General features: G+C 44.7%; 1 protein-coding gene across 10 annotated transcripts in view; it reads left to right on the top strand.

Annotated features, from left to right (window-relative positions):
• The window catches only part of Kcnma1 (potassium calcium-activated channel subfamily M alpha 1), a 692132-nt gene that overhangs the window by 447751 nt on the left and 218568 nt on the right, over nt 1-25813 (top strand). For 8 of the 10 annotated variants that reach the window (XM_048339120.1, XM_048339122.1, XM_048339115.1 and 5 more), the window contains exons 6-9: nt 7157-7232; nt 16010-16085; nt 18157-18327; nt 19931-20022. In XM_048339120.1, the coding sequence (XP_048195077.1) occupies nt 7157-7232; nt 16010-16085; nt 18157-18327; nt 19931-20022 (415 nt within the window). Of the gene's footprint in view, nt 1-7156; nt 7233-16009; nt 16086-18156; nt 18328-19930; nt 20023-20131; nt 20224-25813 lie in introns of all 10 variants that reach the window. The other 2 variants (XM_048339117.1, XM_048339123.1) reach the window with 2 other exon arrangements.

Here is a 25813-nt window from a genome sequence, read left to right as displayed (position 1 = left end):
CTTAGTGGGGATAAGAGATGAGTGCCTCCAAGCCCAGCCACTGATGGAGATGGAGTCTTGCTAACTTTTCTGCCTTGAACAAGGATCCTCAATTCTCTACCTCCCAAGTGGTTAGGACTACAAGCTTGGGTCAGTTGTGTTGTAGGGGAACTCAGTTGTGAGAAACAGAGAAGCCACATTTTGAGAGGTTGAATTGGGTGTCTTTATTGGAAAGCTGGTGACTGTAGGGAGACTCCTGTCACAAAGACCTGCAGCCCCACGAATACACTTGCGACTGTTAGAAACTGAGCCATGGCAGTAGTAAAACAAAGAAGATTCAGAAAAACAATATCAACAAACCAGGTAAACTCTAAAGGAGAGCTAAAGTGGGACAGGCACCATGGAGACTGAAAGAGAGCGAGGAGACAGGAGATAGGCAACATGGCACAATTGTGCTTGGGCTGGTCTGGGCCTAAATAGTGTCAGGATCAGGATGCAGAGTCACAGGAAAATAGAGTCTCGGGAGTTCGAGGCACAGGACTGACAGGTCCAGTAACCTATTGTCCAAGTCCCTGCACCTGCCTCTAGGAATTCAGGCATACATATCACCTGGGGGTGGGACTTCCTGCCTTTACCATGAAGACAAGATGGTGCCAGTTCCTTATCATCTACCACATGGCCAATATAGTGCCAGTTAGACCCAGTACCCTTATTTCAATTGCATCTGGTAGGATTGGGAATTTTTAAAGATTTCAACGCCCAAGTTATTGCCTGACTAATTAAGGCAGGATACCAAGGGCTGGGAGCAGAATCCATGCTGTTAAAAAAATCCCCAGCTGGCTGTAGCTGTGGTCGCCATGTCTGGAAATCACAGACCTGCAACCTTGCTTTGTCAGACGGAGTGAAGTCAGTGGCTCCAGACACAACTTACTGCTTGTTTCCAGGTGCACAGTGGCCCACCCCACCTACGACTCTCTCAGACCAAACATGGATGCTTACAGAGCACAGGAACTCTATGTACACTGGACTGGCAGGTTTCCAAGGCAGGTATAAGCTATTAGTCCCCCTGGCCTTTTAATATGAAGAAAATTTCACTGGAAGAAGCCACATCCCACTTGTTTACATGTCCTTTAAGCAAACTGAGTCCTTGTGATAGACTCTAAATTAGTTACTATTTGCCCACTTAGAAAAATAGTCTGCAGTGCTCCTCCACCTTGATGATTGCAGAGTTTTGAGACTCTCTGTCTGGCTTAGACACATCCTTAAGTCAGTGGAGGGGGTTGGGGCTGAGACCCACAGACCAACCATTCCGGAAGGTTCCCAGGAGATTTAAGTGTATGTAACATACAGAGGAGGTTCAGCAATACTGCCCTGCAACCAGGAAGAAAAAAATGCAGATGTGATAAAAGAAAGCAGAATGCTGGGGATAGTCTTCTGAATTGTTAGAAAGAAAGAAAGAAAGAAAGAAAGAAAGGAAGGAAGGAAGGAAGGAAGGAAGGAAGGAAGGAAGGAAAGAAGGAAGGAAGGAAGAAAGAAGCCAGGATCCAGTGGCTCACACCTGTAATCCCAACTACTTAGGAGGTTGAGATCTGAGGATCAGGTTCAAAACCAGCAGGGGTAGGGAAGTCTTCTTGTCTCCACTTAACCAACAAAAAACCAAAAGTGGAATTGTGGCTCAGGTTGTTAGAGCACCAGCCTTGCGTGTGAGAAAGCCAAGTGAAAGCACAAGGCCCCTAGTTCAAGCCTCAGGACCAGCCCAAGTAAAAATAAAAAGAACCAAAGATACATTCGAACATGTGATAAATTTTAGAGTGAGGGGGGCAACCTAAGCAAAATTGTAGACTTAAAAAGAAGGAAAAAACCCTTAAACAATACTGAAAGATGAATGGTGGACTGGGGGATAGTATATACTACATAATACTCTTGTAAAAGCACTTGAATACAGTTGTAAGAATGAATGTAGAGGCAAATTGGCTAGTGCTATTATAAAGCTCATAAGTAAAGTGAGTCATGATTATATAAAAATATTTAACTTCATTTGTTAACGTAGAAAAGCAAAATAAAAAAAAACAATGGGCTTTTCTTGGGGGGGGGGCTATTATGTTTGAGCTTTTGCTTAACTCCTCTCCCTAGCCCTCCTTCCTTCTTCCCTCCCTTCCCTCATCCCTCTCACACTTCCTTTCCTCCCTTCTTCCCTTCCCTTCTCCTTCCCTCTTTCCCTCACTCAGCCTTCTTCCTTCTTTTCCTTCTCATCCTCCTTTCCTCTTTCTCTTTCTCCTTTTCTCCTCCCTTCCTCTTTCCCTTTTTCCTTTTCTCCTCCATTCCTCTTTCCCTCCCTCACAGTACTCAATGCAGTGAGGAATGTAGCAAAAAAAAAAAATCAACTTACACGCTAGTTGAAAATGCAGATTGCTCAGACACGTTGACAAGATGCATCCTATGCCAAGTGCCAGAGGTTCATGCCTGCAATCCTAGCTACTTGGAGGCTGAGATTTGAGGTTTGTGGTTCAAAGCCAGCCCGGGCAGGAAAGTCAGTGAGATTCTTATCTCCAATTGACTTCCAAAGATCCAGAAGTGGAGCTATAACTCAAGTGGTGGTAGAACACTACCCATGGGGGGGAAAAAAAAAAGCTCAGGGACAGTGCCTAGACCCTGAATTCAAGCCCCAAGACCAGATGGCATACACACAGCATATCTGTGCTATCGTTCAAATCTGCAATGTCTCTTAATGGCTCATGTCTTAAAGCTAACTTCCAACCATCCTACTTCATTTTTAAACTCTTTAATTTATCTCATAGAGATAGGCAAGCACAGTGCTGGTGGGAGATTACCTGGTGGGCTGGAGGCTTCAGTGGAAACCTTCAAAAACATTCTTCCCAGCCCATGATTCCTAGATCCCCATTCTGATTCAATGCATCTTTTCAAACTCCTTGAAAAAAATTCTTTTGCACAAACTGAGAAAAAGTACATTTGTTAGAAGTTGGGACTTTCAAAAATAAAAATTGTTGTTGTTTTCTCTTGAATGACCACTTGACTAGATACAGACGTCTTGGGATAGACTATCTGAAAACTGAACACTGTCCCAATTATTATTTGTGTCAGTCAGGTCCCCAGTGCTGTGACAAAGTAAACAACTGGCGAATAAATCCTGATGTGACCTGGAAGAAGGGTGTATTTGGGTTCAAGTTTCCAAGGATTTTGTCTAGGGCTACTTGGCCATGTTGCCCTGGGCCTGTGGCAGGGCCGAGCAGTGGGTGGGCAATGTGTAGTCCAGCAAAGCTAGTCACCTCATGGTGGTTGGGGAGCATAAAAGAAAAAATGAGGGCTGGGTGCTGGAGGTTTATGCCTATAATCTTAGCTACTCAGGAGGCTGAGATCTGAGAATCATGGCTCAAAGCCAGTCCAGGCAGGAAACTCCATGAGACTCTTATCTCCAACAAACTACTCAAAACAAAACAACAACTGGAAGTGGCACTGTGGCTCAAGTGGTAGAGCATTCATTGGCCTTGAACAAAAGAAGCTCAGGGATGGGGGGGGGAAGGGCAAGGGGGAGGTGGGAAGGGGGTCTGAGGGACAAGGTAACAAACAGTACAAGAAATGTATCCAATGCCTAACATATGAAACTGTAACCTCTCTGTACATCAGTTTGATAATAAAAATTTGAAAAAAAAAAAAAAAAAAGAAGCTCAGGGACAATACCCAGGCCCAGAGTTCAAGCCCCAGGACTGGAAGGGGGGCATAGTTCCCAGCATCCCATTCATCCCCCTTAAGGGCACATCCCCAATGATCTAACTTTCTCCCACTAGGCCCCACCTCTTAAAAGTTCTAGCAACTTTCACAGGTTAGAGGTCATACCGTTACCTATGAACTTTTTGGGAATTTTAAGATCCAGATCATAACATTATTTAACATTTAAGCTACATAAATTGCCTTACTGGTAAATACTATACTATACTATACTATACTAATTTCTGGAATAATCTTGTGTTCAGCAAGACATATTCTTTTTTTTCCGATTTTTTATTATCAAACGGATGTATAGAGAGGTTACAGTTTCATACGTTAGGCATTGGATACATTTCTTGTACTGTTTGTTACCTTGTCCCTCATACCCCCCTCCCTTCTCCCCCTTTCCCTTCCCCCCACCCCAGGTGTTCAGTTCACTTACACCAAACAGTTTTGCAAGTATTGCTTTTGTAGTTGTTTGTCTTTTCTTTCTTTTTTTTTTTTTACCCCGTGTCTCTCAATTTTGGTATTCCCTTTCAATTTCCTAGTTCCAATACCAGTATACACGGTTTCCAATATACTCAGATAAGATTACAGAGATAGTGTAGGTACAACCACAGGAAGGTGATAAAAGAACATCATCAATAATAGATGCTACAGATACACATGGGATGTTGAAAGTAGTTACAACTGTGATATAACAATTGTTTCCATAACATGGAGTTCATTTCACTTAGCATCATCTTATGTGTTCATAAGGGTATAGCTATTGGGCCTTGTGATGCTCTGCTATGACTTGCCTAAACCTGTACTAATTATTCCCAATAAGGGAGACCATAGAGTCCATGTTTCTTTGGGTCTGGCTCACTTCACTTAGTATAATGTTTTCCAAGTCCTTTCATTTCCTTACAAATGGGACAATGTCATTCTTTCTGATAGAGGCATGACATTCCATTGTGTATATGTACCACATTTTCCTCATCTATTCGTCTACTGAGGGGCATCTGGGTTGGTTCCAGATTCTAGCTATGACAAACTGTGCTGCGATGAACATTGTTGTGCTGGTGGCATTACTGTGATTTTGTTTGTGGTCTTTTGGATAGATATCCAAAAGTGGGGTTGCTGGGTCATAGGGGAGTTCTACATTTAGCCTTCTGAGGAATCTCCATACTGCTTGCCAGAGTGGCTAAACCAGTTTACATTCCCACCAACAATGAAGTAGGGTTCCCTTTTGGCCACATCCCTCCAACAATTGTTATTGTTAGTTTTCTTGATATATGACATTCTTACTGGGGTGAGATGGAATCTCAATGTTGGTTTGATTTGCATTTCTTTTATGGCCAGTGATATAGAGCATTTTTTCATATGTCTCTTGGCCATTCTCATTTCCTCATCAGAGAAGTCTCTTTGTAAGTCTTTAGCCCACTTGATGAGGGGGCTATTGGTTCTTTGCGGTTTTGTTTTGGAAGAAGGTAATTTTTTTAGTTCTGCATATATTTTAGATATGAGGCCTTTGTCCGTTGAATGGCCGGTAAAGATCTTCTCCCAGTCTGTGGGCTTTCTGTTTATCTTGTGACCTATGTCCTTTGCCATGCAGAAGCTCTGCAGTTTGATGCAGTCCCATTTGTCCAACCTTTCTTTGATTTGTATCCTTTCTGGGTCTTTGTTAAGGAAGTTCCATCCTGCGCCAAGGAGCCCAAGTGTTTCTCCTACTCCTTCCTTTAGTGTTTTCAGGGTGTCTGTTTTGATTTCAAGGTCTTTAATCCATTTGGAATTGATTTTGGTGCAGGGTGATATATAAGGATCTAGTTTTAGTTTGTTGCATGTGTTGAGCCAGTTTTTCCAGCACCACTTGTTAAAGAGGCTATCTTTCTTCCATACTATTGTTTTAGCTCCTTTATCAAAGATTAAATAGGCATAGTTCTGTGGGTCCATTTCTTGGTCTTCAATTCTGTTCCATTGGTCTTCAGGCCTGTTCTGGTGCCAATACCAAGCTGTTTTTGTTACTATAGCTTTATAATACAGCTTGAAGTTGGGTATTGTAATTCCTCCCGCACTGTTCTTTCTGCTTAGGATTGTTTTTGCTATTCTAGGTCTTTTATTGTTCCATATGAATTTCTGGATTGCTTCCTCTATTTCATTAAAAAATGGTGTTAGGACATATTCTTTTCAGATGAAAAATTGTCCTTTTAAGTCTTTGACATTTTCTCCCTCTCCCTTCATACTATCAGCCCCTCCTCCCTGAGTGTCAAGTTTGGTCTTCCTTATTTCCAAAATAGTTCCATTGTGGACCACTTAGAAGACTCCTTGTTCAAACAGAAGGGAGGGAACTTCATCCTGGGATCCCTGGTGAATTCCCAGTGCTTCTTCCCATCCTGTATTAGATTCCCCATCATGCATTGCATGGGGGTGAAGCTGTCTGTCAATTTAACCCGCTGACTCTTGGTTCCATATCTGGTACCTGAAGGGGGTGGAACATTTTATGAAATGCTTTTGAAAACATGGAAAAGGAAATTGCTTTGGGAGTGGGTATGATATTCAATGTGCCTTGATGCTGGATAGTCAGCCATTTGTACATAAATTCTCCCATGGGGTGTGCAAGGTGTTAGGCCCATGGTTGACCTCATAGGGTTTTGACTCCTGACTTTGACTGCAATAAAAATTAAGTTTTCTCTTGGCTATGAAAACACAATCATATTTTGTGCTTTAAAGAGTTCCTTCATTGTGTTTTCCTTTTCTGTCTCTGCCTCTGGCTCTGTCTGTCTCTCTCTTTCTCTCTCTGTCATTTTTTCTTTCCCACCTAAAGCCACAGCCTCACTCAAGGGGAGGTTGAGTGGATTTATAAAGGACACATATTCATCCTGACATTTGTAAAAATGCTGTTATTTAAGTTAAATTGTGGGATCTTACTGATCTCTCCCTCTCACACACACTTTCTTTTCTTTTTTCTTTTGGGAGAAAATATAAACTCTTACAGAAAAGCTAGACAATGTTATGGCCCTTCCTCCTCATTTTAGAGGGCTGAAAATAAAGATGAAAAAATTCCAAGCAAAGACATGGATGATCCGATTTAGTCTTAATCTGCTTTTAGCACAAGGGTTACACTGAGCAGTCACAACTCCCAGTATTCTTCAGAGATAAAATCCTGTCAGGCCTCCAGGTAACTTAGAAACAGTGCTCAAATCACAGCTCACCAAAGGGAAGGGAAGCCATTAACCTGGGCCCTCCCCAGGCCTTTCTCCTTTAAGTGGCTCCAAATAGACTTCCTTTGATGAGAAAGCCAGTTTACCTACTGAAATTAAAGCAGTCAAGAATCAGCATGAAGGAATGTGTCCAAGGTACCAGGCTATTTATCTTCTGCAAGGACTCCTTATCCCTCCAACCCCAAAATGGTAGACTGTGGACATTAAATCCACATTATTGAAGATAATTGTTTAATTTCTCTTTCCAGGTTTGAGATTTTTACGAGCCCTCAGACTGATACAGTTTTCAGAAATCTTGCAGTTTCTGAATATCCTGAAAACCAGGTAAGATGTTCTTTCTCCTGCTTTTCCCTATCATGGCACCTGGTACCAACCTGTAAAACAAATGTCAAATGCATTTGATTTCATCCTGGTATTGTTAGAGTCCTGCTAGTCACAGAGAGAGGGACCTACGGCAGAGACAGAGAGAAACCAGACCAGGGCGTGTGTTGTCATCTTTAGCAAAGACAAGGAGGGAGCTAACTGGAATGGGCAGATGGGGAAGCAGGGTGGTTTGGGTTGGAGGAACCGATATCTGGGTGCTGAGTGGGGTTGTTCAGTGATGAGGCTCTGTGTCCCATCCACAGGAGTTGAGGGATGGATTTGCTCATTGATCGCAGAGCCCTGGCAGCCAGGTCCTAAATTGCAACTTTATGACACCACTAAATAAGAAATTGAACTTGGTCATAAAGGCAAGAAAAGCAATGCTCTTTGAAAGGCAATCACAAGCCCCGTACGGCAAACAGAAAATCATTTCATTTCTAAGTACATTTTAGATGTTCACTTTATATCTAGAGAGCCCTTGGGGCTTGCTGGGTGAATTGCCTTCTGGGGAAACCCTAAAAACCTCCAGCCAAATGCAGCGTGACTGTTTGTGTTAACTCTGTTATGATGTAGAGAACGCAAACTGGACCAGGAGCAAAACTCTCCTGGGGATACCCTGGCTGATGACCTGCCTTTCGCACAGCTGGCCTGAGCCCAGGGCTGTGCTGATAAATACACTAATAAAAGGCGTTAGACGTACTCTAATGGAGAATAAGTACAGGGCATAAATTTCTCTTCTAGGAAATTGCACTTTAAGGAGCTTGCTGCTAATGTTCCGTTTCCTCTTTCTTTGGTTGGCCTTAACATGTTTGATAAATGACTGGAAAACAGGACACCTTTGTATTTAGTGATTTATAATTAGTAAAACTGCATGTCTGAGGTCTGGATTCAGCATAGTTTTCTCAGTTACAAAGGTTGGGGAGTTGGCTTTGTGAGTCTGACACAGTCCAACAAACTCAACCAGCTTCTTTTGTGTGTTTGTGTTTTGATTTCTTTTGTTACTGCTATTGTTTTGCAATGCATCTTGACCAGTGTCACCCCTCCACTAGGCTCCCACATTTCCCAACCCTAATCACCCCTCAATTTTCCTGGTTCCGTTTTCACATATGTACATTGAATGTTGTGACTGCAGTCCAGATTATCGTCACCTTTCCAACTATTTACCAATTTAAATGTGAGATAAAATTTACTTACTATAGGTTGAATTCAAAGTGAAAGTTGCCATTGAAGTCTTAAAGTATGTCCTGTCCCTTCCATTTCATTGTCTGTAGTAGGGATCTCTGTTTATTTGCACACAATATTACTCAGTGCACATTGTTTGACTTCAAATCCTCTGAGCCACAACAGTCTTATGGCTCTTCTGTTCTGTAGACTCATAGTACTCTTGAAATCTCAATGATCAACAAAACAAAGCCAACACCACAATATTTATCTATATCACACTTACTCCATAGACTCTGTGTGTGTGTGTGTGTGTGTGTGTGTGTGTGAGAGAGAGAGAGAGAGAGAGAGAGAGAGAGAGAGAGAGGGCCTTCAATTCAGGCACTTGCAATTTGGCTTAGATTTTTTCATTCAAGGCTCACACTCTACCAGTTGCTTCTGGCTTTTCGCTGGTTAATGGGAGATAAGAGTCTCCTCTGATCTCAGCCTCCTGAGAGGCTAGGAGTACAAGTGTGAGCCATCAGTCCATGGCTTAGACTGTGTGTTTAAAGATAGAATTGGTAAACACCCACAACAAGCACGGGTTTTGTCCCAAGAGGTTTTCTTTCTAGTGGGGTGTTGTTATACAGAGTCAGGGACACACTTGGGTCACGCTCCCTGTTTCACACTTACTGACTGACATGAACATTTTAAGAGAGGTTGCTAGCCCTGCTCTGAGGAACAAGGTGAAGGAAGAGAGAGCTGTGGTTGGAATCAGGAACGATAATCAAGTTCTGAGTTCCTGCTAGGGGCTCACCCGTTTTCCACTCCATGGCAAAGATTCCTTTCCTTCCTTCCAGTGAGGAATAAGCTCAGGCTTCCCAGAGGACAGCCCCCTGTGACTATGCACTTAAGGTGCTTCATTTCCCAATGTAGATGGCAGAAAGTGGAAGCAGCCAGCTGCAGGAAGAGAAGATACTGCACTGAGAAACAGCAGGCCAAGGGAAGAGGCATGGGGTGGCAGCTGGTTGGTCATCTCCCATCCTGGCCCTCAATAACTTTTCTCCAGAATTCTACTTCCCACTAAAGTAACTTCTGTGTTGGCTGATGTGCCTCACCACTGGGATCGCACAACTGGGATGTCCCTGAGTGCCTATGATTCCTAGTCAGGAACAAGTATTGCATGAATCGTAGGAGCCTGAAGTCAGTGCCCATTTGTACTGGCAGCATGATGAATGCTGAGATAGGTGCATAGTGAGGAAAGCCCCAGCCTGGCTGCTGTCTGGTGTTCTGGGTATGAAGGTAGCCATGTGCCCAGGTACTGAGTGCCATTGAAGAGCAGCATTGAGCCAGGCTGGGCAGGGGCTGTGGGTTCAGGCAAGGATCATTGCAAGGAGAAGGAGATGTTGCAGGTAAATCTTATAGAAAACTAGGTGTCTGTCATTCTGGGATTGTGGTGTGTGTGGGGTGGGGGTGAGGGAATTCTAAGAAGCCTGGAGGCTTTAAGACAACTTTCAGAAAACCTCTGTCCCCAGGTGGCTGGCTAGTCCAGCCTCTTTTCTTCTGCCACCCCCAAGCACAGATCCTGGAAGTTCTCTGCAGAGTCATAAAACCTGGACTCTTAGGGGTTTGCCTCTGGAGGGGTGGAATTATTTGATTCCTCCATTCTCTGCTACTTGCATGGAGACCTTCTGTGTGTGTGAGAGATCAAGGAGATTTGTCTGGCTTTCTGCAACGGTGAATCCTTGACAATTTGTGACATTTGGTGAGGATGGAGGCTCTGCAAGTGCGAGGCTATGGGACGATTTGAACTTGCAGCTTCCCGTTGTTCAGTCCTTCCACTGCTTGGTTGAGCTGAGAGCTGGATGCATCAGGCCAGAGAGGTGCATGGGGAGGGGGAGTGGTGAAGACTCAGGACAGCAGGAGGAAAACCAGACTGAAAAGGATGATGCTAGCAAGTCTTACTTATGTGACCAGTATGAGGGCAGGTCATCATCAAATTGCAAGCCAACAAGAGAGCCTAGAGTATTCCATATCCTGACATGGCTTGTTTAAGGGAGTCTGGGAGTCTTCAGGTCATTGTCTGAGCTTTGGGAAGTTCCTCAGTTACCTACCCTACAGACTGGTGAACTAGCATAGAGGTACTGGATCACTTAGTCGTGGTCAGAGTCACATAGGCAGCTCTGGTTCTGGGCTGCAAACCCGTATCCTGCTGCATGTTGATGGTGATGAGTGGTGCATGGTTCACCTAGCACACACACACTCTCTCTCTCTCTCTCTCTCTCTCTCTCTCTCTCTCTCTCTCTCTGTCTCTCTCTCTCCATATATATACATATATACAATCAAGAAGAAAATTGCTTTATTCTTTTTAGTAATTACAAAAGTAAAATATTTCAACAATACAGGAAAGTATGAATGGTGAAGTAAAATCGTTCCCATATTGCACCATTTTGAGGTAACCATTGGTATCTACCATGTCTCCTTTATGACATATAGCATTTGTATGTGTCATCCCTCACCTGTGTTAATACATTTGAGAGGGGCATTTAGACATTAAAATTTTATGATCTCTATGACTTTAGAAATGGCTTCAGCCAGGTAGTGATGGCTAATGCCTGTTATCCTAAGTCCTCAGGAAACTGAGATCTGAAGATCACAGTTTAAAGAGAACTGGCAGGAAAGTCCATGAGACGATTACCTCCATGATCCTCATATCTCAGCTCCTGGGTATCTAACCAGCAAAAAGATGGAAGTGGAACTGTGGCTCAAGTGGTGGAACACCAGCGCCCAGGCCCTGAATTCAAGCTGCAATATCAGCACCAAAGGGGACAAAATAAAAGGATAAGGAGAGGCCAAATCACAAAAGCTCTTAGATTCATGGATTTTTACTGAGAGCAAGATGGTATTGAACGATTTTAATCAAGAGAGGAAATGTGATGAGATTTACATTCTGGAATGATTCACTATTCTATCATTGGTATAGAGAGTAGGTTTGGAGTGTGTAAGACCTCACAGTCCAGAGAAGAAATACGAAGTGGCTGGAGGAGGAGAAGGGGTGTACAGTTGTCTAAAGACAAAATTTGATTTTGTTTCACAACATAGCTTATGATTCAGACCATTTATCTCAGTAAGGTACAGTCCAGTTGACTTTTCAGGGTTGAAATGTTTAACATCTTCCCAGCTCCAGTAGCAATAAAACATGATAGAACCACTGGCACCTGGCTATACCCTCAGCCAGAAACAGGGAGGAAAATTGAAGATGTAATTATTATAAATGATGGAATGTTGGTGCTTCTGTTCTCTCTTAATGCCACAGATGGGAATTAGGGAAGCAAATCATTGCTTCCTTGGGTAAAGTAGATACCTTGTTAAGTAGCCTGAGGACAAAGATGGCACTTGGTAGCTTTGGTTTGCAGCTGTCATGGCAGCAGTCTGGCTCTCTCCCAGCATCCACACATCCACAGTCCTGGAGGAGATTCCTGTGCCTGCTCACTGAGGAACTGCTGTTGACCACTGATGTAGCTTCCTTCATTGGCTGGGAAGAGCTCATGGAGCTGGAGTTCAGAAGTTGTAATGGCCTTCTTTAGGTGGGTTGGGTTCTCATGATAAAAGCACAACCCATCCTCTCAGAACAAGAAAGAAACCAGAATCTGAACGATCCTAATAATTCTCTCTCTCTCTCTCTCTCTCTTTCTGTGTGTGTGTGTGTGTGTGTGTGTGTGTGTGTGTGTGTGTGTGTGTACTGAGGCTTGAACTCAGGGCCTGAGCTCTGTCCCTTAGCATTTGTGCTCAAGGCTGGTGCTCTACCACTTGAGCCACAGCTCCACTACCAGCTTCTTGGTAGTTTACTGGAAATAAGAGTCTTACAATAGTTTTCTGCCTGGGCTGACTTTGAACTATGAGTCTCATATCTCCACTCCCTGAGCAGGTAGGATCACTAAACACTCAGGATACTCGTATCTAGGATTACTCGTTTCTAGGTATGAGCCACCAGCACCTGGTCACTTTCACCATGGGTGATTTCATGTTTTGTCCAATTTCTTGGCTGTGAAGGCTTTGTTTGGCTATCCCCATGGTTAGTTTGCCATGAGAGCACAACCTTGCTCCTGACAACCCCTCATTGCTCCCAAGGAAACTCACTCAGGCTAACAAGGGCCACATTTTAGGGGATGGAGAAGGTCCACTGAGGGTTAATCTTGCATCTCTTGCACATAGCTTTTAGATGATTGCTTGGTCATAGAGTTTAATTTGGAAAGCAAATTCCTAATCGTGGGGATCTGTGACACTGTTGATGTCATACAAATAATCAGATTTCACAGCAGAACATGCACTGTTTCAGCAAGGATGATTAAATGTTCCCCACACAGCGAGCACTCCCTCAAGCCCCATCAGTATCCCTGGGACAATGATTTAGAGACTAATAATCACCATACTTAGGTCATTTTCCAAAAGCACCAAGAGACTTAGAGATGCCCGACCGAGCTAATATCTTGAAATGGCTCAGTGTGGTTGTTGCTGGCTCCATGCTCTGTGAAGGCCCCGAGGATTTGGGAGTTTGTAAGTGAATCAATTTGGTGTTTAATTCTCCCCCGAGGAAAGGAATTGTGCATGCTTCTCTGAGATCTCTCCCTTTGCCTCTGTCTTCATGTTCCTTATCTTTTCCTTATTCTCTAGTGTTGAGGCACAGCTTAGAGGGGCTGAAAAGGCAGCAGAGGAAGAAGATCTTTCTCTGTTTTGATTTTCTGTTGAGAAGCCTGTTGGGGGCAGGAGGTGATGATAATGTGGCCCAAACTCAGGCAGCTCCTGGATCATCATGGTTGCTCTCCCTGGTAGGGGTCACTGGGTACATCCCTAATAGCTGTTCCCTTTATCTTTACTCTCCTAATCTCTGGTAGGTAGGATTACTCTTCCAGAGGCTGTGGAGAGGGCTATCTCTTGAAGGAAGAGATGAAGGGCATATCGCAAGGTGACCGGAAAAAAAGGCCCAAGTGCTAACCAGCTTCACATCACTACAACTAATTCTCTGAGACAATCAACCTACCCAGGGTTCGTGGTTTTAGAAGATCCAGACCATACTCATTTGTCCCCATTGTTTTGGGCGGGTGGTGGTGTAGCACATGGTGGTGGGAGTGTGTGTGGAACAGCATTTCTCACTTCATGACCAGGAAACAGAAGCGGGGAGGGGAGGAGCTGGAGTCCCACAGTCCCCTTCCAGGGGACATTGTGGGGACTGCTACAGACCTCCCACAGGGCCCTACCTGTCTAGGGTTCCAGGATGTCCCCAAAACATAGCCTGGGACCACCTCTCCAATGCCTGGGCCTGTAAGGGGGTGGGGGGGGACAGTCCAGATATGAATGGGAGCAACCATCATGGAGACATTCTCCTTGATGCCAGTCTGAGCATTTAGATCCTGGAAACAAAGTACCTGAGTCCACATCTCAGCTCTGCTGCTTCCTGCACTCCAGGATGGTCCACAGGGGCATTTCAGGGCTCAGAAGAGTTGTAACACAAGGCCTTTAGAAGATGGAGCATGTATTGAGCACCTCACATGAGCTGTAGAAGTGTCCTCTCATGTCATTTCTATGACACTAACCTCTTAAGGAGTGGACACCTGGTTCCCCAAAAGAAAGAGATGGCCAGGGAGAGGGCAGGGGTGCCACGGATGGGTTGACCCAGAGAGGTGGGCTGAGCGTCTCTTGAACCTGTACAACAAGGCTCCAACTGGGAGAAACAAAAAGGTAGCAAACAGACTTCTCTTCTGCAAGGCATAGCAGGGATCACAAGTGCCAGGTAACCATCTAAAACGTGACCAGAAGGTCCTGAGACAGTGGGATTCATGACCAGTGAATAGCTGGAGGTGAGAGCCTGGAAGGAAAGTCACTTTGTCTTGGAAGTATTGCATTGTATCATATCGTATCGTATCATGTTGTATTGAAAGAAAGCTTTATTTGAGGGAGAGGTGGGGAGTGAATCTGCCTCAGAGGAATGGAAACTAGATAGATGAGCAAGGTTTTGTGGTTTGGTAGTAGTGACCAGTCATCCATAGCCTTGGATCTATGATGACAGGTGCAGTTGTTCACATGGAAGGGTCAGGTTGTAGCAGGAGATGCTGGGGCTTCCGGGGTTATTGATGACAGGAGGGTTGGAGTTGGGTGTCACCATGGATGTCACCTGTTGGCATCAGCACTCTACTCTGCCCCTTGAGAATGAGCAGGATGAAGTTTAGTGGATGACCACAGAGGAAGAGATGGATTTACTCTGTAGCTATTTACAGAGGTCCTACTGTTCCTGGGATCCAGACAGAAAAGACCCCCAATTTCTTAGAGCTTAAAGTTTAACGAGTGGTAGGTGAATCATCCAGGGAACACCAGTGGATAAGAACACTACTAGTTATAAGGTTCTGGGATGCTGGCCATGTCTGTGGTCTCAGCGTCTCACCCCAAGATGCTGTATAAACTACAGAGGGAAATGGGGCGGGGGGGGGGGGAAGCGGGTTGCAGAGAGGAGATCTGGTGTTTCTGCCTTAGCTAAGTGAGTGGGTCTCACATCTATTAGTTCAGGTTTCCCAGCAGAGACACTTAACAGAAATGATTAAATAGGATTTAATCCTGAAGAAACAATCAGACAAATCTAGAATCTAGAATATTCTATAAGACAGCTTGAGTTCACCTCGAATTAAACGTCATTCAGAGCAAAGTTTTAAAGAGGGGCGGGGGCACAGGGTAGAGGTGAGTGTTACTTGTAGATTAAAAGAGGCTAAAATAGGGACTGGCAAGCTATAGTTTGTGGGCTAATGCAGTCTGATGTCTGTGTGAAGTTTTAGTGAAGCACAACCACACCTATTCTATCATGTATTTTTCTCAGCTGCTTTCAAATTATAATCACTAGAGTTGAGTAGTGGCAACAGCCATTGTATAGCCTGCAAAACCTCAAGCATTCAATAACTCTCTGTACAGAGAAAACATCCTGACCTCTGGATTAAAGCCACATATATATCCAGATGTGAAGCTCGGCCTTGATCCATTCCCAGATGGGGGCGGAGGTGGGAGGAAAACATCAATGATGCCTGAGAACTGGTGGTATATTTAAATAAGGATTGCCTGTTAGATGAGGTGAAGGAACCCGTGCTCGTTTTCTTAGATGTGACACTATATTGCACTTAGATCCCAACCTGTCTTCTTTCAGGAACTGAATGCTGAGATATTTGTAGAGATTGTCTTGTGACGTCTACAACTTATGTGTCAATAAAGTCAATTGAATAACAATGGGAAGTGAAAGGACAAGAAAATGAAGACTATGTAGAGATAAGCTAGACAGAGTGCCTGGGGGCCTTAATTGGTGGGAAGTTTTCTTTGCATTTCCCATTGGATTTGAAGTGTTTCCAAAGTAGAAGTCAAGTTCTAACAAAATGGAGAGGGTCCTTTCTGGAATGGCTCTGAGTAGCCCAGATGCAGTCAGTCTCCCTGTAGGCTGTGCTGTGACTCTAGGAGCTAATTCCCTGCCAGTGGCCGAGCCTACCTTAGTTCACTGGCAGGCAGCTCCTACAAGGGTCTTCCTCTGTAACATGGGGTCTCTACTTGTTGTCTCTTTCCCACAGCAATTCCATCAAGCTGGTGAATTTACTCTCCATATTTATCAGCACGTGGCTGACTGCCGCTGGCTTCATTCATTTGGTAAGTAAAGACCCTTCAGCTTGGAACAGAGCAAGGCCCTTGGCAAATCCCATTAGAGAGATGTGTTAGCTCAGTTGTAGATGGGGAATTGGGAAGCAGACACTTCATGGCCTTAGTTTCTAACGCTTCAATTTCAGACTAGTTCTAAATGATAAGTGACCAATAACCTGCCTTTTCCAGCTCACCAGGCTTGCTTGCTTTGGGAGACTTCAGATTCCTTTTAAATTCTGACTGCAGTACTCAGAGTAAGCCACAAGATGGCAGTGAATCCACAGTTTTAAAAAATTGCTCCAAATAGCTCTGGGGCTAAGGTTGAAAGTTTGACCCACATCTCTTTGTAAACAAATTCAGATCCCTTAAATTTTTTCCCTCCACTTCGCTCTTACTAAACGATGCTTTTGATTCTTTTGTATGATTAGTTGTCGTTATTTTATACCTCAAAAATGTTAATTTTGTTTTTTTTATTAATATCTTTGAAAGCCTTCTATTATTAAGTCAAACTCTTCTCACCTCCCCAAGGCAGATTTTTTTCTCTCTGCATTTAGTGAGCATAGCAATTGTTGGAAGTGCCTTTCATACAAACATAGACATAGGGGGCTGGGAGCTGGGAGTATGGCCTAGTGGTAAAGTGCTCGCCTTGTATGCATGAAGCCCTGGGTTCGATTCCTCAGCACCGCATATATAGAAAAAGCCACAAATGGCGCTGTGGCTCAAGTGGTGAAGTGCTAGCCTTGAGCAAAAGAAGTCAGGCACAGTGCTCAGGCCCTGAGTTCAAGCCCCAGGACTGGCAAAAAACAAACCTAGACATAGTACCAGAAGATGCTCCATCATAACAGGCAATTCTGAATACAGATGATGACCTTTCCTATCTGATCTAGGGGTCATTACACAACCCTGTAGGCTGGTGGGATTCTTGGTGGAGCTTACCCCTCATTTATCTGATTCTTGAACCCTAGCACCAAAATGCCAGAATTACAGCCGTGGAAGGGATAATTGTCTTCAAGGAGTTGGTGACCTCATCTTACCGTTTAAGGAACTACCTTCTAGTGCACCAGGAAGCCTTTTGTCACCTAGGGGGCAAACTAGCTTTCGACAGAGGCCAAGTTCCAGAACATTCTGAAGAGGCAGAACTAACCTGGGCACTGACAGCCCCATAGGCCTTTGCAGGGGGAGTCGTGAGCATTGGCTCCTTGTACTGTGGCCCCACGGTTACTTCAGATGGAGGACAGGACTATATGTCTAAACAGCCCTGGGCCCAAGCTTTCCCAGTGCCACCATGTCTGTTTGGCATCCCCTGCTAGTTCTAGTGACAGCTGCCCAGATGGGTACTTGTGTCAGACACACAGACCTGTCTGTCTCACAAAACTAGAAATACTGCGTGGTCCTGTGGAGAGAGTTTGCAGACCCCTGGCCTAAGTTGCTGTGCAAAAGCAAATTGTACCCCTGAGTTCAGTCTTTGTGCTCCCGGGAAAAGCCCTGAGACTGAGGCGCTAAACCGTGGTTGGCGTTTTACAGAGGAGGCCATGCAGGATCCAACTCAGAGGTTATGTTTGGGGTTTGGGCAGATCTACAGGAGAAAGGCCCACTTGGCATTGGTCAAAACAATGAATGAACGCTCCCCGACCCTCACCCCCCCACCTTCCCCCGGTCCCTGTGGAAGGTTTGGGAGTTCTGCAGAGCTAGGATTTCTGAGCGCCAGATCCTCAGAGACTTAGTGGGAAGAAGGTGGGAGGAAGCCTCAGCAGCTCCTTCCTGGAGAGAGTGCTGTACACATTGGAAGAGCCAATGTCCTGTTTTACTGGGTGTCAGACTCTTTGCAAGGCAGAGAATATTGGACAGCACGACTCTCTGTGCTTCTTGCTCTCTGTCCCAGCCCGCTGGAGGCCATCCTCATGGTCCCTGCCTCCTCTATCCAGGCAGCGGCCGGTCTTCCTGCGCTCCAGGGATCGAAGCTCCTTGTGCTGAGAGTGAGGAGCTTGAGGAGGTTGCCTCTGGAACCTCGCTGCCTGGGCTGTGTGCAGGTGTCTGTGACTACATGCTTCTTTTCTCTCCTTTATCCCCCCTGCTTTAGGTGGAGAATTCAGGGGACCCATGGGAAAATTTCCAAAACAACCAGGCACTCACCTACTGGGAATGCGTCTATTTACTCATGGTCACCATGTCCACCGTGGGTTATGGAGACGTTTATGCCAAAACTACACTTGGGCGCCTCTTCATGGTCTTCTTCATCCTCGGGGGACTGGTAAAGAAAAAAAATCAAACTCTTTGATATTCCTGTTCATTTTTTACGTTCACTGCTATTTTCTACTTCCCGAAGGCTCTGTATTTGCAGTACCACATTTTGGTATTGGAAGCAAGTGATTGCCTTTGTACTGCAATCAAGCTAAGTAAATCCGAACTCCATGATGACTGCCCTGCAGGGCCCCTCATGTTATGCTTGTCCCAAGGGCCCAGGCAGGTCAGCCTGATTTGGGGACCTCCATGTAGCCAGGGGCAAGCCTAATTGTCTTAAGGAAAGGATGACATTAGCAAGTGAGAGTGCTTGTCCCTTAAGAATGCAACTCGACTGTCCTTGACAGTTGTGGTCACCTGACCCCAGCAGTTGCTGTCTGCGCTCCGGACAGCTTGCGGTTTCCACAGCTCCCTTTCCCCTTCTGCTCCTCGCCCCCCATCCCAGACTCCCAACAAACACTGTGGCTGGTGCCTGCCCGAAAGAGAAGCGGCCCCCTCCCAGAGGGCAGAGAACCACATCACCACGAGCAAAGCGTGGTTTTGTCCACACTTCTCTCCACTCCACAGTGACCCCTTGGCATGTTGTCCCTCTTTCCTAAGTCAGAAAGGTGCAGAATGCGCAGCTCCTTGTGTAACAGTCAGCTATTCATCATGGTGCAATATTAGGGGATTTCTGGCAACCCATTGGTGTTTCTGGTGGTTTGCCTTTTGAAGTAGAATAGTTTAATTTGTCCTGTGTATGTATGAGGTAAGTGCTTCAAATTTTAACTCCCTGACAGCTTGTACCTATGTGCACCATGCACACATTTATATGAAGTGAAGCATACACACCTCTCTCGGTTTTGTATGCAGGGGTCATGTACTTTTCAACAAATGCATATAAATGTGGTGTGTGTGTGTGCATTAGCCACGGCTTTGCTGTAGCATTTTTGAGGAGTTAGGAAACTGATTTATTTACCCAGCCACAGGAAGATGTTTGTTGGACAAAACATGGCACATTTGTGTTTCCCTTGCTATCTTTTCCTCTCGTGTAATTTCTTAAATTGACCTGTTGTGCTTTTTGAGTCCATCTTTTTAAAGTGGAAAAGATTATTTTTTAAATTTTCCTTTTGGCATTTATTGTCTTCAATAAATCACTCATATAAAGTATTAATGTTCTTTTGCATGTTAATAGGAAGAAAGGTCTTCTTTTCAAAATGAGTGTGTGTGTGTGTGTGTGTGTGTGTGTGTGTGTGTGTGTGTGTGTGTGTGCAATTTTGCCAGGGAAGAACTCTGTTATGTACTTTTCTTTAGGAACAAGAGTTAGATGTCAGTTTATTTATTCTTGTCTCCTATGTATTTTTCTTGACTGATTTTTTTTTTCAGTTTTCTTTTTTCTGCCCCCTAGCTGTCTGGGTTGGCTAATGGTTGTGTGTCTTGTGTATTTTCAAGAACTTGCCCCCCTTTTGTCCCTTATTTATATTTTTATAATCCAACATATTAATATGTACTTCTACAGATCCAATCCTTTTGTGTTTTCAGATCTTAGTATCCGTTCCCCCTTTCTGAAAAGGTCATCCCCCTTCTTTGGCCTGTCTTTTTAGTCTCTCTTCTGTCTCCCCTCTTCTCCTCAGGCCATGTTTGCCAGCTACGTCCCTGAAATCATAGAGTTAATAGGAAACCGCAAGAAATACGGGGGCTCCTATAGTGCGGTTAGTGGAAGAAAGTAAGTACGCCAAGAGGTTTTGCTGCCTCTCCTGTGGTGCAATCCTCTCTGCATGCCTTTTTTTTTTTTTTTTTTTTTTGGCTCTTGTTTCTTTGTTTCATGCATGTAGGCAATGTTTGCCCGCTACGTGCCCGAAATTGCTGCTCTCATCCTGAATCGGAATAAATTCGGCGGGACTTTTAACAAACATGGAGGCAGAAAGTAAGTCAGTTGTACCAGAGAAGATGTGATTGAGTGGTTTTGGTTTCCTTAGAGTCCCTGGGGTGGTGACCTTGAATGCGGCCCCCCTCCCAGCTGATCTGGGAGCTTCCCTGCTAAGGCCAGTTCATGGTCTGCAGGGGGATCCCAGATCATGCCTGGCTGAAGTTGTCACAGGCAAATACTTACCATGGCTTTGTTACTATTTACAATTCCCGAGAGAGAATGGATTCACCTTAAAGGGGTTCGTACAGAACTAGAACCATATTTTCTCTTCTGATCCTGAATTAATGGACCAAGTTCGTTCATTATTCACACCATCTGACCATGTGATGGAATTCTGGTCCCTGCACTGTGGCAATGCCCTGTGAGGGTGGTTTCTGTGTCACAGTCATGAAGGAGGCAGGAACGGGTCACTCAGTCCAGATCAGAGGCCTGGTGGCCACTAGGACACGAGTTCTGCTCCTCAGAGGGGTGGATGGCTCAGTTCTGGCTTCTTCTGGATAGCAAACATTCTCTTCCCAATACAGGAAGCTCCCGATGAGCCTGTGTTCTGCTTTGGAGACAAGGGTTCTTCCTTCTCAGGAGCCATTTTAATTTGTACTCTGGCCATGTCATTAATATTGATATCATCAGTCAACCAATACTAATGTTGATATCAATGCACAGGTCCAATATCAATGAGACATTCCACTTCCATGTTAGTGACAAGGCCATCCCTTCTCCATCCTCTGCCACAGCATCGTCTTTATAGGACAGTGTTAAGGGGTGGTGAAGGTAGTGGCTTTTCATTTATTTATTTTTAAAGCCTCAGGGTGGGGAGGGGGGACGGACACTGGGCCCACTTTCTTAGTGTGTGCTGTGCTCCACACACACCCCGATGTGGACATCTCCAGCCCCCACTCTCGAGGAGTCTTCTCTCCTAACCTTATGACTTTATCATCCTTATTAATAACCTTATAATCTAAGATTCCAATATCCGGGTGACAAGGGGGAGCATGCGTCATTGCTCACGGGCCCTTGCAGTCATGGAGTCTCCCACCATGGACATTATTTTTGCTTTGTTTTCTTCCTCCTTTTATCATCTGCTTATTAGCTTATTTTATCTTTTATGAAACTATAAACTATACATGCAGCCAGTAAATTCTCTTTTCCCTCCATGACTGTGCCCCACTCTTGCCTTGACAGCCAGCCGTTGCTGGATGGAGCGGAGCCCTCGCTCTCTCTGGTCATTGCTTCCAGTGCATCCTGAGCTCAGGTGTCCAGACCTCCGTTCAGAAAATGAGGAGGTGGAGAACAGGGCTCATTTCCTTGAACTACCCACAGGACACTCGTTTCCTGTCAGAGGCACAAAGGGCAGTGGAGGGAGAGGAGGCCAGTTGGCATCTCTCCGGTGAGCGATCCACCTCCTTCCATCTTCCTCAAATGGGCCCCTCCCTCCTTTCCCGATTACCTTAACGACCCTGGAAGCCACCCTGGATACGGTTAGAACCAAGCTGTTCTGATTTCTGGGCCATTGGTTGGATCCAAAAGGCCAAATAAGTCCAGCGATTCCCTTTGGTCATTTGTCTCATGCCAAGAGGAGAAAGAAAACAGAGCTTCTCAATTTGGTTTCCTTTAAGATGTGGATAGGTTGCTGGACAGCAGAAGGTGTTCTGAGGGCCCTGGGATGGGGGTGGGGTGGGGTGGGCTACTCTTTTGATGGCCTCCTCATCCCATTGTCTCAGCTAGTATTTCTTTATCACGACCCCCAAGGAGTCAATAAAATCAATTGCTCTGGAGCCTGGGTTGAAAATATTTCTTACCTTTCACTTCAGGTGAAAGTTTTTTCTTTTCTTTTCTTTTTTCTAGTATAGTATGCCTGGCCCCATGTGGGTGGGCTGGTGGCCAGCTGCCTTTGTTGATGGGTGGGCCAAAGGCATCCCTGAGACCAAGACTCCCTGTTTGCCTCAGGTCTGATGGGAGCAGCCCCATGCCCTGCCATTTCCACTCAAATGCCCACCTGCTGATGACTGCAGACCACAGACTTCCTGTGGCTTTGTTCTGGCTCTATAACCTTTTATCACCACTTTCAGGCTGGTTTCTGTCTCTTCACTCTCTCTTTTTTCTTCTCCCTTTATGAAAATGTACTTTGCTTTTCATGTTCTCTTTGGGTCTCCCCACCTCCCACCCCCCCTTGACCTTATGGACCAAGAGTCCCTCCTGTCATCAATCCTGGGACCATTCCACTTTACTTTATGCATTGTTTCCTGGTTCAAAAGCTAATTACTAAGTAGTTTAAAGAAGCCTTTTGGTCACTTAGATCTTTCATCGGAAAAATATAAGCTTGGGAAAGAAATGGTAATAAAGGGCCATTAGCACCCTTTGTTTGATGTTGTTTTTCCAGTCAGTAGAACAAGATTGATGAAATGTTATGTTTGGCCAAAATTTGAGTTTTCATTTGGAATTCAGTGTTGAGAGAATGGGCTGTCAGAATCAATAAGTTTTCTTTCACTTGGGATGTGGGCATGTGGTAGTAATTAGCAATATAAGGTCTTTAGTTGAGCAACCGAGCATGGATTCTGGCAGCAAATGTAATGAGAAACTACAGTTGTTCTATTTCTAATGTCAAAAAGTTTCCAGATAAAATTAAATGCATTTGCAAGAGGAAAGCAGCTAAACTTTGCAGAAAGATAGAGTTCAGACTCTTAAAATAGCATGCAGCGCTCTGAGGTTTTGTATATGCAAAATATGTATATGCTTTATCCATGGGCACACATTACATACACTCTGTTCTCCAGGACCGAGTCAAACAAATGCCGAGAAAGTAATTAAAACATATACATAGTTAAAGGATTTGTTTATGGGTGCATATTATATTTAGAAGTAACCTCTCTAAGAATACATTAACTTGTCAGAGAACCCAAGGTAACTCATGACCTAAAACTAGAGAGACACAAAACTTTGAAATCCAAAGATTATTCAGAAATTAAAAAGATCAGGCAGAGCAGTTCAGAACTTTGTTTACATAACACCCATGTTCAGGATATTGGAGCATATGAAGATTTCATTGACACTTCATTTCCACTTTTAATCAATGTTTTGGCATAATGTAAATACTTCATGGAACAGCCTTAAAACCTCCTTCTCCTCCACACACAGTCCAAGTCCCAGGGTGGCTTACTCATACATTTTCAGCACCTCCCATGCTCCAGTGTGTGCATGCCTATGTGCTTGCATACTTGTGTGCATGCTCTGTCATGCAATTGATAGAACTGCAATTATTACCTCCTAAGAATAGGGACTTGGGTGTCGACTATCAACGGTTCAGTAAGTGGCCCAAGCAGACAATTTCACCTAATCAAGACAGCGGGGGACAATTAACCTCTTGAGCTGAGACCCTGAATCTTATTCTAAAGAACAGTCCTTCTGCAGGAGTAGCCCCTTGTGCCTCCAAGGGCCACAGCTTCTTTTCCTTCATGTGAGGCCAAAGCTGCTCAGAGGTGGGGGAAGCATAAGGGATGCTGAGGCTCCCATGGCCTTTGAGTCCCCAGCTTCTTCTCGTTCCTCCCACAGTGTGTGTGTGCCTTCCCTAGAGGCTTACTCTCTTAAGTGTGATTCATCCCACTGCTGGTTAGTTTATGAGAACTGACAAGATCATGATCTGAGGTCATGTGGCCAAGGGCCATGGAAAATAATTGGCCACAGAGTGGAATCCAACTGCTGTAACCCCCTGGATAGAGTCGGCCCAGCTGAGTCCCTTGTGTTTTCCACGATGGGACTTTGGGGACCCCAAAATGGAGGTGTTCCAAGGCCAGGTGTTTGGAGAGGAGAATGGGATGCATTTACAGTGTCTCATTTTTTTTTTTTGGTAGCAAAGTGTTGGAGGATATGTAGAAAAGAACCAGTGATACAATAGTAGGAGTAAGCAGAGGGTGACTGGAAAGTGAATTAGACAGTCATGGCAGAAAATACCCCAGGATGGTGATGTTATAGTCACAATCTGGTTTGGAGAATAGATATCAAGACAAACCCATCTATTGTTATAATTCAGGATAGCTGCTTAAGAGCTCTGTGCCAGCCATGGAGGAATACAGGATGAACCCATTTTATCTGAGGAGTCTGAGCATCAGCAGAGTTTGGTATCTGTGAGGGATCTGGACTCCAATCTCCCAGGATGCAGATCGATGACTCTACTTCCCTCCCAGGTTCTAATTGCTGGTTCCTGAGGACAGGGCCTTGGACATCATCTCCTAGTTGCTTACCATTGAATCTTCATTTAGCTGTGTTTTTCCTCTTATCAGAAATAGACTATTGAGCTCACTCACATCCTTTCTTCCTTTCCTCCTATCTGTCATGTGTCAACATGAAGCTTCAACCCACACATTCCATCACACTCAGTTTGGTCCACTGTAGTGGTTCTAGACCCATTTTTAAATGACTTGGAATTGAAAAGGGGCTGTGTTCTACCAGAACATGGCTATTTCTTCACCAAAACTCATTGAATCTGTCCAACCTCCCCTCCATAGTCCACACTTGCATTTGAAGAGATTTAACAGGAGTCATGCCTTCATGTCCATCCATGACACATATGTCTCTTGACTGCTCACCACCAGGGAGATGGATTCCTGCACCTCATAAAACCTGCCAACCATGCCACAGCTCACTCTCTCTCTCTCTCTCCAAGCTCTATGCTATACTGTTTGCCCACATAAGTGGTTAGGAAGTTCAGCCTCACAGCTTATTTAAACTTCCTCAGGTTCCCCAAGGTGAGAGCCTTCCTGTAACACCATTTCCATGTCTTCTCTTTCTGAGAAGGCCTCTGGCCTCCAGCACTCATGAACAGGGTCTGGTGATTCATGTGGTGCTGACTCGGGCCAATACCACAGGCCCCTTTTCCTTTCCTGTTTACGTGCATCTCCAGCAACACTCACTCTAGCTTCTCCTGGGGCTGTGAGGGGCCCAACTGCTCTTGTGAGGCATGTTTCCTCTAGGATGTCATTTACGATTTCTCTATCTCAGGCATCACTCTGGTTGAAATGTGACCGAAGCTTTGCATTTTACACAAATCTTTGATCCCTTGTCAAGTAAGCCAGTCAGCTCACTCGCTTTGCGGCCCACGTGTCTCCCCAGCAATGTCTTCAGATTCCTAGATTTTAAAAAGCCATAAATTAGCAAATCATCAACATATCGCCAGGAAGGATCATCTGGTAGCGATTCTAGTCAGAAGGAAACATGGGCCCCAATAACTGATCTTCACAGAGATATGAAGAACTGTAGACAGACAGATACAGTAAATAGGAAGACAAATAGATAATTCAAGTTGACAGATCATCTTGGACTGATTAGGCATTCTGCTTTGATTAGCATTAAACTTTTGGGGAACAGAGGGAAAAAAAAGGAGATTGTCCTAATACTTTGGGAAAATGACCCCTTGACTACTTCTGAAATTCGGCACTGAGAGGCAGATTCCAAAAGTACTTGTCATCTGATTCTGTATCACAAAATGCAGTGTGCCAGGTATTCTTTTCCAAAGACAGGGGGTCTTGGTGAGTGTGGATGGGGGTACTTCTTGCCTTGGCATCTGTTTCAGATTCATCTAAGCCACATCTTC

Source organism: Perognathus longimembris, chromosome 2 (assembly GCF_023159225.1).
Source record: "Perognathus longimembris pacificus isolate PPM17 chromosome 2, ASM2315922v1, whole genome shotgun sequence".
In the NCBI taxonomy this organism is placed as follows: domain Eukaryota; kingdom Metazoa; phylum Chordata; class Mammalia; order Rodentia; family Heteromyidae; genus Perognathus; species Perognathus longimembris.
The sequence above is the reverse complement of the archived record's forward strand: the minus strand, read 5'-3'. Positions and strand labels throughout refer to the sequence as shown.